Genomic DNA, 15,688 nt, shown 5'->3' on the forward strand with positions numbered 1-15,688 from the left:
CCTCAACCTTTGGAATCGTTTGTTTGCTAGGGAAAAATTTCTAGAAAAATTGAATTCTCTAAAATTAATTATGTATCCAAGCCATTTTCCCCTCTAATTTTACATGTGAAAAAGCAGATTTATCCATTTTTTGTTGTACATGACAAAGAAGCATATACAGGAACTGTTGGGTTAGGAAAATAATGCATTTGACCAATATGCCTTTTTCCTTTTTGGGTTGGGGGGGGGGGGTTGGGGGGAGAGAGAGAATACATCCAGAAATTATAGTGTAAGTTGTTTTCCAAAATTTTGTACTGTATTTAAGAAAATTGTTTTCACCTTCTTAGATCAATAGATAATTTTCTTTTGCTTCTAGGACAATTCCTGTAAAATATTATCTGTTGCAAAAAAGTAAGCCTTAAGGATTATAGGTGTACCAATGAAAATAATATAATAATTGGCAAAGATGCTGAGAAAATAAAAAAATCTGAGACTTTCACAGTTCAACAGACTATGGAGCCATATAGGAAGTCTTCTGCTCTTAACTAAATTGATGGCACCACCCTCTGCAGGGACTCACATCAGCCACCGATTCAACAAGGGACAAAGGGCTTTGCCTGTGAGGAGCGATGAAGGGATTTAATCAAAATGCATTTAGAACAGCATGAAACACTGCCTTATGCTCTCCTTTCTCTTCTTAGCAACATTAGCATTAAGAGTGAGTAAAGCGAGTCTGATGTGCATATGTATCAACCAAATCAATATGGTCACTGGTGGTGGCTCTGATGCAGTCTACATACCCAAATTTTTGGACTAACGAAATTGATCTGCTCTGCCAGTGCCACAGGGGGAGAGGGTTAGTGCTTAGCGGAGGAACATATTTGATGAGCCAGGATTCAATCCGGGCCTGGCAGTTACAGACCAAGGTATTTACAAACTGAGACAGCTGGTAAAAAAAGGGACAAATAGTTTCAACTAACTGTCCCAAAGGCATCACTACAGAAAAAAGTTTGTTCAGCTCTAAATTGAGTAGAAAACTCGTATGCTGTGGATAAATTTACATGAACCAACATCCTTAAGATAATGTATTCTTGAAATTCAAAACATTTCAAATCAACCTTACAGTGGAAAATTTGGGCTTTTCCTACCTACTCCAATCATTCAAGAGAATCTAATATACATATTATATACAAATGCTTCTCTCTGTGTGGTCATAGAGCAAACAATTGTCACTAGTTAATGAGATCAACCTCCGCAGCTCCACTGAAGAGCTCAGGACACCAATGCAATAGCATTGAAGTACACTCCAATTCCAGTGTCATTTTGATGGTAGTTTTAAGCCCATGAGAAGCGAACAGAATCAATTTCTTTTGGAAAAGCTTTGAGGCTCACTACTTGCAAACTTTAACCATACTACCGTACCCGACAAGTAGAAGAAGATTGATGGAACAAATAATGATATCTACATAATGTTAAAAGACAAAAAGCAGAGAATTATCTTGACAAAACTAGTAGGATATTAGTGGTAAACAAAGACCTAGTGAAATCAAGAACCATGCCTTGTTAGATGACTTACACTCCATGAATGGGTTGAATCAAGAAGATAGCCTGTGAGAACAACACCAACAATTCCAGGTACTGCCCCAACCGTGTTGGTAATACCCTATGCGGGGCCAAAAGAAAAAAAAAAAAAAAAAAAAAAGAGGGCCAAGTTAAAGAGACAAGATGCCTTACTATAAGTAAGAATTAAAGAGAGTAGCACCACATTAATTAACTCTATGCAAAACACAGCCCTGCATAAGATGCCCATAAAGGAAAAGCCCAAAATAGGAGCATGAAAAAATGAAATATTACTTACTAATAGGACACTAGAATACTCAGGAGATATATCTTGATGCGTACAATAAAGTCCTGTCATAAAAGAAAAGGTAGAAATAAGGAAAACCTCTAATTTTGTGAAGATCAAATGATTGGTAACATCAACTACTTTCCTATTAGTAGAGAATCATGGTTGAAATGGTCATTACCTGATAAGGCAAAGCTTGAGAGCGCTAAGCCACCTGTCAGAAGCGCCACAATTTCCCATGGTGGCAACCCTAGATTCAAAGAGGAAAGGGTCATGCAAAATGCAGGAGACAAAAATGCAATTGTTTGGCAAATTTTTCGCACCTACATGGGCAAAAATAAGAAAATTAGAACTGCTAAGTGAAATTAAAAGAAACCAGATATACTAAATATCTGCTATATTAACAAAAAGAACATTAAGAAGAGATTGGCATATGATCCTTTAGTTATTGGTGAATTTTTTCATATATTGCAATACTTCCTATCCAACTTGTTTGACATTTCGCACGGCTTAACCAGCGCACTACGGCCAGACCGCAAAGAGCTCGTTGCTTGAAGCTGCTTGCTGCCAGTGAACTCTAATCAAGAAGATACGGCATTGACAGTATTCTTTTTGTTTGGAATTTCTACTTCATGCAAAATTCACTATTGGTGAAAAAATTTCTTGTAAAAAGAATTACTATCAATTATTCATTTTTTTATCATTAGGCAAAAGTTCATTTAGAAGGAAGGTTCATCCTGCTAAGTTTTTCAGGATGGCACGGCATTTTGAGTCACATGGGATGTTGGTTTTGGCCACCTGAAATTGGAATAGCTATATATACCTTACCGGTTAGCCATGTGTCAAATTTCAGATTCAAATTCAATACAGTACCCACCCTTGTATGTCCATGCATCCTTGTACATTTCAGCCAGCCATGTATTTCCATGCACCCTCTTGTAGTCCCAAGATTTTGAAAACTTTATTTTTCCAATGGGAAAACTCCATTTGGGGTGAAACTTTATGTGTACGCAAGGGACCTTAGGGTCTGCCCGCCCAAAAAATTTGGGCCCCATCCGATCTGCCACTTGGCAGAATCATAATAAGAAGCTTCTCAGGATGGACTGTCCTGAGAAAGGATAACTTTTCTCTTTTCCTTATTACAGATTGGGAGACCCTTGAATTATTTCACCATGAACTTCTAACATTATATATGCCACAAAGTTCCTCAAACCCCGCAACGGTAATAGCCTCGTGCACTGGGTACGCCCCTTTCATTTTTTACTTAACACTTTAATAGTCTAGAAAAATAGTGTGACGGTTCCTTGAAAGGCAGTGTGACCCTGATCCAGTGTAGGGGCCAACGAGAGCACACGGAAGCATTAATAGGAGAGGGATTACTGCCTTCCCTGAGAGGCAGGGTGGTCATTTCACGGCATCTGTGTCTGGGCGCAAGGGCTATGCTGCCTTTCAGGCTTCTTTTTCCCAGAAAATATAATAGTACAACACTCCAAGAGGGAAATAGTTCAAAGGGCTGAAGCCATAGTAGAGATACAAATAAAAATACCTCCCTCCCAAAGAATGGGGAGCACACATACAGGGACATCATTCCCATAATATAGCCCCCTTTCCCCAAGACCATTGAACTATTTCACCATAAACTTTTAATATTATGTGCCCAAAGTTCCTACTTTTTTTTTCTAAATTAATATTCTAATGATATAGAAAAATAATATAATAGCACGACATTCTATTCGGTACCATTTCACCTAAAAGCTCAAACTGTTAGGAAAATGCAGCATCAATGTATACATCAACCTCCCCCGCACGTGCAGAGGCCCAAGATCTCATAATCCTTGCACGTGGAGCGCGGCATTTCCTTCGCAAGGCACTAAGGGAGAAAAAATGTTGGGAAAACTCTTTCGATGCACTTCCCAGGAGTTAAACACTTGACCTCCCCCTGCTTTGATACCATGTTCACTATTGTTTCACCTAAAAGCTCGAATTGTTATGGAAGGGAAGCATCAATATATACATCAACACACTTCAAGAGGGAAATAGCTCAAAGGACTGAGCCATAGAAGTGATACAACACCTTAAAAGGTTCATCCCCCTACTACCTTCTCCCTTACAGAGAGTCACTTCTCCAATAGAGTCCCCCCAGGGAAAAAATACAATCTGAAATCCTAGAATCTAATAATACCCACACCACCTAATGGCCAGGTTCCCTAAGGAAGTGTAGACACCCAATTTTGTCACCCTCCCCCGGCAATGATGATTTTTAGGATGTGACAAGATATACGCTCTCTTTCTAGAAAAGGATTTGGGATATTTAGAAATGGCTTAACCCTAATCCTAACCCTACACCCTAATCCAGCCTAACCCTAATCTATCCTTAACCCTACCCAATTCAGTCAAACTATACCTATCCTATGGTATCGGAAGATGGCATGCTATATATTGATGAATTGATCCAAGTAATCTCTAATGGTGTGAAAACAACACGTTAACAATTGCAGGAAATCCCCCTAGTTGTTAAAAGGGAAAGATCCCTTCTTCACAAATCTCGAATTTTTCTAAGCCAAAAATGAGCTCAACTCTTACACCATTGGATAGTACTCGAAAAGATGTTTCCGACTATATGGTACATGAAAATTGGACCACCGGTTCTCCCAGAACAGCTCCTGGAAGTTGAAACCCCACTTAGACAACACTAGGCCTGAAAAATTACCATTTTACCCTTAAAGTTGGTGGAGCCGCCAAAAACCCTAAATTGCCAAAATGCCCGCCCTTTGTGTGCCTAAAAATAGGAAGCCATTTCCCATTCCCAAGGCACCAAGCACAGTTCCCAAGGTCGCGAGAGCTTTGAAGAATTCTTCCCTTATCCCTTCTTACCTTGTATCTCCTCTCCCAGCCAAAGATTTCCTCAGATTCCCAAGATTCCCTTTGCCTCGATTTGCATGTCTAAAACCCCGAAATTCAAAAAAAAATCCCAAAAAATTCCCCAAACTTGTAGGAAGCCTTGGGAACCTCCAGAATTGGTTGATTCCCCAAGATTCCATCACCTCGCTTTTCGTGTCCAAAATTTTAAAAAATTATCCAACCTTTAGGAAGCCTTTCTATACTGTTGAAAAGTCCCAAAAAGTTCCAAATTCTCCATATTTTGTAACATTCTCTCAAATTCTCATCAATTCCCAGAATTCCCGAAAATTCCCAGAAATTCTAAAAAAATCCCCAAATCTATGAAATGTTATAAGAAAGCCAGATTCTCCAAATAAGGAAAGTAAATGGTAGAATCCACCTCCACCTGAGCCAGGAAACACTCACCGAAGTTCTTGTCCACAACAACAGGGGACCTCCCTCTTGACCCAAAATAGGGTCAAACTCAGGTATAATCACTCGACTCAGTAGCAAAATGTAGATTTTTAATATATATGTGGTAGTGTAAATAGTAGTATAGCCAAAACATAACCATGCATGCGGTATAGAATTAATTGGGGAGATGGTGTCTAACACCTTGCCAATCTTCGTAACCTGACACTTACCCTTATCTCTGGACCAAACCAATTTTCGAGCATTTTCCTTAGGGATCAAGTTCACCCATCAAGTCCTAGGCCCACACCCTATGTGGTGAGTCTTGCGACTCCACATACTGTGTTTCCCAACCCCCAATATTTGCCAATGATGTTCCTTTTAAAACTGCAAAGGGAAAAGGCCTCTGCGAAATAGGCCCCCACATATCTCCGAGAAGTGATACGGGAGGCCCATGGACAAAAAAGCTTTGGTTCGGTTTTCCAAAACTGACCACTACCCTTACAGAAACATCCATCCACAAATAAGCCACTCAATCCACCGGGGGTAGTTACGCAGCTCTTGTTTACCTAGTAATCAGCAAACAAAACATTTCATATTTTGTGCTTTCCGTCCAGAAGTATGGCACCTCCATTTCATAATTTTTCATGCAACATATGATATATTTCCATTGACCAACACCGTTGGTCTACTGAAGGTTTTTTTAATTTTGGTGGGCAGGGTACTTATAGACATTTTTTTAATAAAACACAGGATTGATAGAAGTATGTTTCATGTACTTGGTCCTCAAATGATTTAAAATATTCCGCTCTCTATCATTGGTTATTTTGACTCGTCGTAACATTCTAAGTCAGGCCAAAATGATTTCCTTCAGTAAGATGAAGGAAAATATTTTGTATAGGCTTCTAACTGACCTTGCATAGTATGGTTGATTTCATTGAATTCAATGTCTGGCTTCAGAAAACAGATACAGGTTGGAGTGTTCAGATAATGATAAGCCCTAGGTGAGGATCTTATAAACATAGAACCTAGAAGCCACATGTTATGGTTCAGGAACTAGCGAGTAAATAATAATTGCATGATCTTTTCATATAAATGTAAGAAAACAAAACCAGGGCTTTCTGTGCATCCTTTCCATACCATTGTGGTTTCAACGCCACTGGCAATTAAGTTGTCTGCAAACTGGGCTGCAATGCCACTGACAAGAATTGAAGCCAGAGGGGGAAGGACAGCAACCTGTAGTGAAAATTTCAAAAGGTCATTAAATAGAGATTCACAAAACTTTAAACTAAGATGTATTCAAGAAATTGAAATTGATTGTCAATGAAATTATTACCGACAGCATTGAAGGAAAATTTTTAAAGCAGAAGATAACACTGCATTGCAATGTCAATGACCACAAAGGCTGAAAAACACATCCAATATATTTTGGTTTCAGTCCATAACAGAACATCAGCTATCCTACATCAGATTTGGTACAAAAGCATGTTCCATCACAATTTTTTCTCAATGTTAGGTATCTAAGGTAGCAATGCTTTTAAGTATTTAAGAGATGTTTCATGTGAATCTAGCAACAGGGAATTGAGGAGAAGAAATTAGATTAGTTTTAAAAACTGGACTAGAGGGACAACTGACAAGACACTCTCCCCCACCCCCACCTTTTTTTTCTTACCGGTTTTGAGGAGTGTTGATTAATTTGGGTCGAACTGGGTCTTGACCCGGTTCCTTCATGGATCACCCATTTGGGTGATCATAGACCCACTAGGATTAGGAACCCTAGCTGGCCAATTCTCCATAAATAAGAGGGTTTTGGCCACAATCTCTCTCTCTCTCTCCCTCTCCCTAATCTCTTCTCTCCTAATTGAGAATGTGTGTCTCCAAGGATCTCCATTGCAATCCTTGGATTTGGAGGGTGGATCATTGCCTAGCGAGCCGCAATCCTTTGTTCGTCATTGTTCATGCGGATCGACACTTATCACAACTAGATCCATTCCGCTACGAGGAAACCTACATCGAGGTAATCCCCGATACCCGTTTACTTTCCATTATTTACATTGACATTAGAGTCAGATTCTTGGTTGCGTTGCACATCACCATGTTTTGTCGCATGTGATTGTGTATAAACGCGCCGCACCTTACTGTGTTTGGCCACGGCTACTGCCCGCTTATCCTCGGATCCTCTTGCTCAAAATAGTAGAACCCGTTAAGGTTCTGCTCTTATGCTAATAGGGAGAAAGACAGTGAGGTTAGCGTTTTATTATATATATAGAAAGTAATGATTGCTTTATAATTTTATTAATAAAAAAAAGGGAGACAAGTTCTTCTTTATTATCATGTACTGTTGATGAACAGTGACGTACTGTTCATCAACAGTATAAGAAGAATCATTTTTTTTTTTTTGTTTTATTTATTTGTATAATAAAAAAAAGGGGGGAGGGGATGAATTGGGATCGGTTAAAAGCCTATACCGATCTGATCCCAATTTCAATTGGCCCTGGATTAGATATTCCTCTTTTTTCTTTAAAAAAAGGGGGGGGGGGGAGACTAATTCATACCGTGGTCAATGGATTCAATCTGATTTGATTGGATTGGATCGTTTTGTATTGGATCACATTGATTGGGGAGTGGATTGGCATTGAACACTTCGTTGTTACCCTATCTCAAAATTATATTTTTTGTTTCCCTTAATGACCTAGAACATACTTGGGGGGCTTTTTATGATGGGTTTCTATCATTATGGCATATGTTATGTTATGGATGGCAATAGTGATAAATTTTTTTTTCTTCTTCTTTTGTGATAATGAGCATCATATAAACTATGTTTTATGTTACTTGCTTTAAGCCATTTGGATCAACAACTACTGAAAAATATTGATCGCTATTAAGGGTTTATTTTATAATGTAATTTAGGGTTTGGGTTTGTGTAACCTTACCTAAAATTATGTTTTTTCCCTTAATGGCTTAGGTCAAAGGGGAGGGTACTTTATATGATTTACTTGAAGTTGTTGATATGATGATCCATATTTATGTTGTTTGCATTACGTTATCGGGATTATTGGCATGACTCGAACCTGAGACCTTCGCATTATTAAGCTAGATATATTATTTCTTTGAAATGTGTTTTAGCATACATATATATATATATATATGTGTGTGTGTGTGTGTGTGTTTGTGTGTATGTATAGGCAAATCATCATGTGTGTGTGTGTATGTATAGGCAAATCATCATACCCTCCCATGGCGGTTATGACTTATGACTCGCTCCACTTGTTGGGATGCGTAGTCGATCTCCACCCATTCACCTATGGTTGTTTATTCTTTTTTTTTTGGGTTAAAGATCATTATTGGTATTTAATTTAAGTGGGCATGTTCATGTATGCACGTCAAAGGTAGTCTTCGTGCATGATGTAAAGTGCGGCGCTCCCTACTTAGTAGATTGATGTGGTAGGACTTTTAAAGGATGTAATTATTTTTTGGACCATGTAATTAATTTTTTGAGAAGCCTTGTAAAGGGAAAGCACCTCGCACTGCATATCATACGCTTACACTATCTCGACATGCCACTTTAAGTACCAATCGGGTTCCTATGTGGACCCATGCGAACCCGTTTATATGGCTCAATTTTGTGGATTGGAGATACCTAATTCTCCTTATATTTGTTTGAAATCGATTAAAATTATATGTCCCTGACCCGTATATGTGAGATTTGATTATGAGCCTAGCAAAATTTTTGATCTCACAGTGTGTAGTAAGGAACCATTAATTTTAATCAGCGTTTCTAGAACAAATTCTTAATGTTTACCTTGCATATTCTTGTGTGTAGTAATATGACCACTAATCATGTTGTTACGGACCTCATCAAGGGTGACAAATTGCCTGGACCCAACTATGACATATGACATTGAAAGATTCAATATTTGTTCGATGAGGAAAATCACCTTGAGTATTTAACCATTGCTATGGACAAACCCGTTGAGGGTACTACCGCTCAGCACCGTCGTGATATGGAAGCCTATAAACAGTGGGTGAATAAAGATCATAGTACGTGCTTTATTATGTTAAGCGCTATGCATGATGAGTTGATTGGTGATTATGAAAAATACACCACAGCTAAGTCCATGTGGGACCAACTGAAAATTGACTTCGGAGGTACATCTACTATAATGTTAAGGGATATGACCTTGAAGTTTGGGATGTATAAGATGGACCCTAAGCACACTCTACTTGAACACCTTAGGGTGGTGAAGGACATGATTCGGAAACAGCAAGTTCAAGTTATCATTAGGACACTACCCGATTCTTCGAGCCCCATAAAGCTCATTCTCACACAATGATAGCATTAGAAATTTTACTGGCGTTGCACAACATATGGAACTTGAGGCGAAGAGCAAAAAGGCGAACTGTGTAACTACCCTAGTCACCCAAGGAGGCAAGTGTAAGTTCAAGCGCAAAAGGCAGGACAACCAAGAAATCAGGGTATAGCTCGAAACCACCAAAAGAAGGTAAGCCCGCCAAGCCAAGCCAAGCCAAAAGAGGCAAGCATGGAGGAAAGAAAGATTTATCCAAAGTCAAATGCTACAACTGCTAGTTGATGGGGCGCTTTCCTCATGATTGCACTAAACCAAAGAAGGTACCATTTCTATCCCTCTGTACATTTGTTCGTACCCATGTTTTGATTGCCCATACACAGTCTGATTGGATTGTGGATATAGAAGCAACAAAACATATAATGCGAGATCAAGAAGGTTTCATAGATTATCGTAAAATTCCAGTTGGATCCTAGAACGTGTTAATGGGGAACGGAACTAGCGAAGCAGTTCGAGGAGTTGGTACTTATCAGCTCAAGATGCGTATTGGGCGCACCCTGCTTCACGACTTGCTTTATGCACAGGATATTCAGCATAATCTACTTTCAACTTCTGCATTATTACCTTTAGGATATTCATTCCATATTAATGGTTACACTTTAGAGTTTTATTTGAGTAATACTATTGTTAGACGTGCATTCTTAATTGATGGATTTTTTAAATTAGATTTAATTGATTCTGTTTCATCTGTTTCTTATGTAGTTAATATATGTGATAATTCCAAATCTATTACATGGAATACTAGATTGGTACACATAGGGCGAGACAAGATGGATAGGTTAGCTAGAGAAGGCCTTTTAGCAGGTAAGGCTCATCGAAAGCCTTTTGGAAAGGTAATTCGAGCTACCCAGCCTCTAGAACTTGTCCACTTAAATATTTGTGGACCTATGAATGTAAAGGCACATCATAGCGCCTCTTATTTTCTCACATTCATAGATGATTATTCGCGATATAGTTATGTGTATTTGATCGCTCACCGCTACGAGACATTAGATTGCTTCAAACACTTAGTGACAGAGGTTGAGAATCAGTCAAGTAAGAGCTTAAAAACTCTACGCACTGACTAAGGATGCGAGTATCTATCTGACCAGTTTAAAGAACTGTGTGAGGAGAAGGGGATTCGTATACAGTTGACCATTTCTCTCACTCCGCAACAAAATGGCGTAGCGGAGAGGAGAAATAGGACTCTCTTAGATATAGTTAGGTCGATGATGGCGCAAGCCAACCTCCCAATATCTTTCTGGGGGATGTTCTTCTGACTGCTGCCTACATCCTTAGTCGAGTGCCTTCACAGTTAGTTTCTTCAACTCCCTATAAGCTATGGAAGGGCACAAAGCCATATTTAGGGTATATGCGACCATGGGGATCAGCAAGTTATGTTCACAGCACCTCCCATAAGTTTGAGAAGCTTGGCCCTAGAGCTAGGAAACACATCTTTATAAGATATTCCTATAGCTCGAAGGGTTACATTATGTACGGTGAACACCTTGACGGAGGAATAATTGAGATAAAGTCATGGAATGTCGACTTTATTGAGATAGACTTTCTTAGCATTAGTGATGTCAAAAGGGATCTCAACCTCTTTGAGATAGAGGACGAGGAAAGTGTCTCACTTACTCTTGGCGAGGGTGGGGAATTAACTCATCTTATGATTGCCAGAGAAAGTGAGATTGATCATCAGCCTAGTGGGAGTGTACCAACTAGTGGGAGTGTACCACTAGACGATCATCAGGTTTCCCTCACGCGTAGGAGCACTTGTAGGCATATTCCCTGTCGTTGTTTTCAGATTGAAGGGAAAGCTCTCATTTGTGTTCCAAAGGATGAGGATGAGCCCGCTTCTTTACGAGAGGCGCTCTCCTCACCTGCTAAAGATAAGTGGCAAGCAATTATGGAGGATGAACTGAGTTCTACGAGTAAGAACTAGGTATAGGAGTTGGTTGACCTACCCCCTGGGCGTAAAACCATTAGAAACAAATGGATTTTAAAGGTCAAACACAAGGCAGATGGTTCGATTGAAAAGTATAAGGCACGCCTTATGGCGAAGGGCTACACCCAAAAGGAGGGTGTAGACTATGATGAGACTTTCTCTTCGGTGGTGAGAATTGCCTCAATTCGCCTCATTTTAGCTATTGTTGCAAAATTGAATTTGGAACTCTTACAAATGGATGTTAAAACTATATTTCTTAATGGAGAACTAGACGAGATCTTTATGGATCAACCAGTGAGTTTTGAGGTCAAAGGACAAGGGCGCCTACTTTTCTGTCTCAAGTGTTCTATATATAATATATGACCTTAAACAATCGTCTAGGCAGTGGTACTTTAGATTTCATCATGCCATCACCTCTATTGGTTTTGAAATGATTGAAGAAGATCACTTTGTGTATGTGAAACGGTCCAAGGGAAGTTTCCTTATTCTATCCTTATATGTTGATGACATTCTATTGGTTGGAAATGACATGGAGATGATTGTTGCCACTAAAGAGTGGTTGTCCTTTACTTTTGAGATGAAGGACATGGGTGAAGCCAACTTTGTGTTAGGCATTAAGATCATTTGGAATCACTCTAGGAATCTTCTTAGTTTGTCTCAGGAGACTTACATAAAGAAGATCCTTGAACGATTCTACATGGACAAGTCTAAGCTCATTGACAAGGCCTGTGCTTTGAGACTTGACCAGTGCCTTAAGACTGATGAGGAGAAGGATCAAATGTCCAAAGTACCCTATGTTGTAGTGATAGGCGTACACGCTTCCAGATATATGCTTTGTAGTTGGCATGGTTAGTCTTAACTAGACTAATCTAGGACCACGTCATTTGCAGGCAATGAAAAGAATCCTTCCATACCTTCGTGGGGCCACTGATCTCACCTTCACCTACAGTGGTTCGGATTTGAGATTGAGGGGCTACAGTGATGTTGACTAGGCTAGTGACAGAAATGAGCGCAAATCTATTTCCGGATATACATTTATCCCAGGAGGTGGGGTTGTATCTTAGAGTAGCAAAAAGCAGACCTGCATCGCCCTATCCACGATGGAGTTCGAGTACATCACGTGCTCGGCGGCCATTTGGCTAAGGAAGTTCCTATAGTGCCTTGGCGTTACCGCTTATTTAGGAGGTGCGGTGATTGTACACTGTGATAGTACGGTAGCACTGGATTCGCTAAGGACCCCAAGTTCCATGGGAAAGTCAAACACATAGACATCAGATATGACTACATCCGAGAAATGGTTGCTCAAGGGGAAGTTGAATTGAAGCATATCTTCACGAGTAGCATGGTGGTTGATCCATTGATTAAGCCTATTGCTCAGGACATTTTCCTTACTCATGTTAGGAATATGGGACTTAGACGTGGATGATTTGTATTTTGAGTTTTGACATTTTCTTTAGACATTATTGTCATCACTCTTTGATTTATATATGAGACATAATTATTTAGGGTGATTTAAGTGTGTACACATTTTATTTTGTAACTATGTCACCAGGCTTGAATCGACCCAATCACACGGGTGATTCACCTTGATGCTTAATGATAACGAGCGAGATGAACAGACAGCTTTTTAACTAAGTGGTGCCTTAGTTAGAGCTAAGATGAGACCCTTCTATAGTCGAACACAGAGATCCCACGTCTCAATGTAGCCTATGCGTAGCTGAGTGTGAGCATTCAGTCAGGCGCCATAGGGGCGATTGGACTGATTGACTCATGTTAGGCATTTGAAAGTGCGACTGAACCCAGACTCATATAGTGTTCTTTTTATTTTATGAGTGACATGCCCACCTTAGTGGGAGTTGCAACATAGCATCTTTTGTTACGACTGTTTGTGAGAGTGACTGAATGGATCCCTTCTTCGTCATTGTGTGAGCCACTTGGATCAAACTGAGTTGATCTTATGGATACCCTCTACTTGAGACTATGTCATGAAGAGGATGCCCAATGACGCTACTTTGACGTGCTCCTTAGGATCATGGATAATGCAATCCAGCGGGACACGATTGGAAAAGTAGTTGGGAATAATCAAATTGACATGTGGGCTTAGGAAAAACTATTCGAAATTACACCCTTGTTTTATGGCTCATTGCCCGGGCGACTTGTTGTGTTTGTGTTTCAATGTAGTCATGAGCACATTGCATGTTTTAAGGTCAGCACTACTCATTTTGAGGGATTGAGAGTGTTAGATTTGGTGTAATTGGATTGTTTAGGGTACCCCAGACTATTTGTGAGTGATGTGCTATGTTAGTTAGACGGATGCTTGATATAGCACTCCTATATTCGTATTAACTCGTTGGGTCGCACGCTCCATTTCTTGTATGATGAGATACCTATAGTAAAGAGACTTCTGGAATGGACAATTCCACCCTATATGGGAGAGTGGAAGATGTTAATTAATTTAGGTTGGACTGGGTCCTGACCTGGTTCCTTCGTGGGTCACCCGGTAATCATAAACCCACTAGGATTAGGAACCCTAGCTGGCCAATTCTCCATAAATAAGAGGGTTTTGGCCAAAAAGTTTATTAAGGTTTTTTAACATAATCTCTCTCTCTCTCTCTCTCTCTCTCTCTCTCTCTCTCTCCCCTAATTGAGAGTGTGTGTCTTCAAGGATCTCCATTGCAATCCTAGGACATTTGGGATGGTGTCACCAAAACTTTTGACCATGTGGCCATGTGTGACTAGGCTAAGGTTTATCAACTACTCCAAAAGTTCATTACCATGAAGCAAAGAGATAGGATCATTTCTGAATACTACAATACTATCATTGGTCTTTGGGAAGAGTATGATCACCATAGGGACCTCCAATTGTCCAATCCAGAAAGAAGAAGCTAAGGTTTACCAAACACTTGAAAAGGAGTGTGTTCTTATCTTGCTTGGTGGTTTAAATCTAGACTCCAGAGTATGAGCCAATCCGGATACAAATCTTGGGCCGATCTCCTCTTCCATCCCTTGATGAAATGTGTAGCTATTTAGTGATTCTGGTGCTACTGATCATATGACTAGATATTGCAATTGATCTCTCACTAATTCTTCCTTGGTGGGTTATTGATCTCTCACTGATTCTTCCTTGATATTTACAAGTCAAAATAATGCAGAATTGATCTCAAACTAGGAAAGAACTAGTGGGAGATCAATCACAGAGAAATCATAATATGGAACAAACATAAATCGATAAGGGGAAAAATATAAAAAAAAAAACTACTCTTTTTTTTTTTAACATATGAATAAAAGAAACAATAAAGGATATGACCAAGGCTTCACCACCTGGCATGTGGAAATGGAATCACCACCATACACAACCAACTAAATTATCACAGTAGGGTCTGGTCAGAATCACCACCAATAAGGCTCTTGGAATCACCACCAAGAGGGTTAGAATTGCATCATCACAGTTTAAAAGGATAGTATCACCAAGGCACCAACAGGGCTGAATCCAAAACTCACTCTTTTTTCAATTGTTAGAGGGTCTAAGCCTATTCTCCTTTATTTTGTAACTTCATAGAAACCAGCAAAATAGGAAACCTTCCAGTATGGTAGGAGGATCACTTACGACTTAAGTCTTCCTTAAAAATAGAAACTATCTATAACATTACAAAATAGAAACTATAGCAGGATTGTAGCATATTTATCCAAACCTCAAAAATAGATAGTATCTGGAATATCTTTAACAAAATATTCCCCACTTAAATCTCCTCTAGATCTTCTAGAATATCCACAGCAGTAGATTCTGACAGGAATCACCATCAATCAAGCCCTTGGAATCATCACCAAGAGGACTGGAACTGCATCACCCATAATCCAAAAGGACGACATCACCAGTGCACATACAAAGCTGAAGTCATAACTCACTTCTGTTTTTTTTTTTTTTTTTTTTTTTCCCCGCAATTAAAGAGTCTAAAGCCCTTCGTCTTTTTTTTATAACTTCATAGAAATCAACAAAATATGAAACTTCTAGTACGGTAGGAGGATCCCTTACAACTTATGTCTTCCTTCAAGATGGAAACCATCGAGAACATATTAAAACACAAACTATTACTGGATTGTAGTATATCTATCCAACCCTGCAAAATAAAAGGCAAGAAACCACAAAGTGAAACCCACAATCCCCATAGTTGCTGGAATATCTTTAACAGAATATTCCCCAATCAAATCTCCTCTAGATGTTCTAGAATATTCTTCAAATCTCCTCTAGATTGTCTAGAATATCCTCCAAATCACCTC

The 15,688-nt window shown here is 39.4% G+C and overlaps 1 protein-coding gene across 3 annotated transcripts in view; it reads right to left on the minus strand.

Moving 5' to 3' along the window:
* Window positions 1-383: 383 nt before the first annotated feature.
* The window catches only part of LOC122065911 (probable anion transporter 6, chloroplastic), a 59,140-nt gene continuing 43,835 nt past the window's right edge, over window positions 384-15,688 (minus strand). The window contains exons 11-15 of one of the 3 annotated variants that reach the window (XM_042629741.1): window positions 6,257-6,352; window positions 2,007-2,148; window positions 1,838-1,890; window positions 1,556-1,642; window positions 384-596 (exon numbers count right to left, since the gene is read on the minus strand). In XM_042629741.1, the coding sequence (XP_042485675.1) occupies window positions 573-596; window positions 1,556-1,642; window positions 1,838-1,890; window positions 2,007-2,148; window positions 6,257-6,352 (402 nt within the window). In that variant the 3' untranslated portion in view covers window positions 384-572. Of the gene's footprint in view, window positions 597-924; window positions 1,442-1,555; window positions 1,643-1,837; window positions 1,891-2,006; window positions 2,149-6,256; window positions 6,353-15,688 lie in introns of those variants that run through there. The other 2 variants (XM_042629735.1, XR_006136159.1) reach the window with 2 other exon arrangements.

This window comes from Macadamia integrifolia, chromosome 2, assembly GCF_013358625.1.
Source record: "Macadamia integrifolia cultivar HAES 741 chromosome 2, SCU_Mint_v3, whole genome shotgun sequence".
NCBI classification, from domain to species: domain Eukaryota; kingdom Viridiplantae; phylum Streptophyta; class Magnoliopsida; order Proteales; family Proteaceae; genus Macadamia; species Macadamia integrifolia.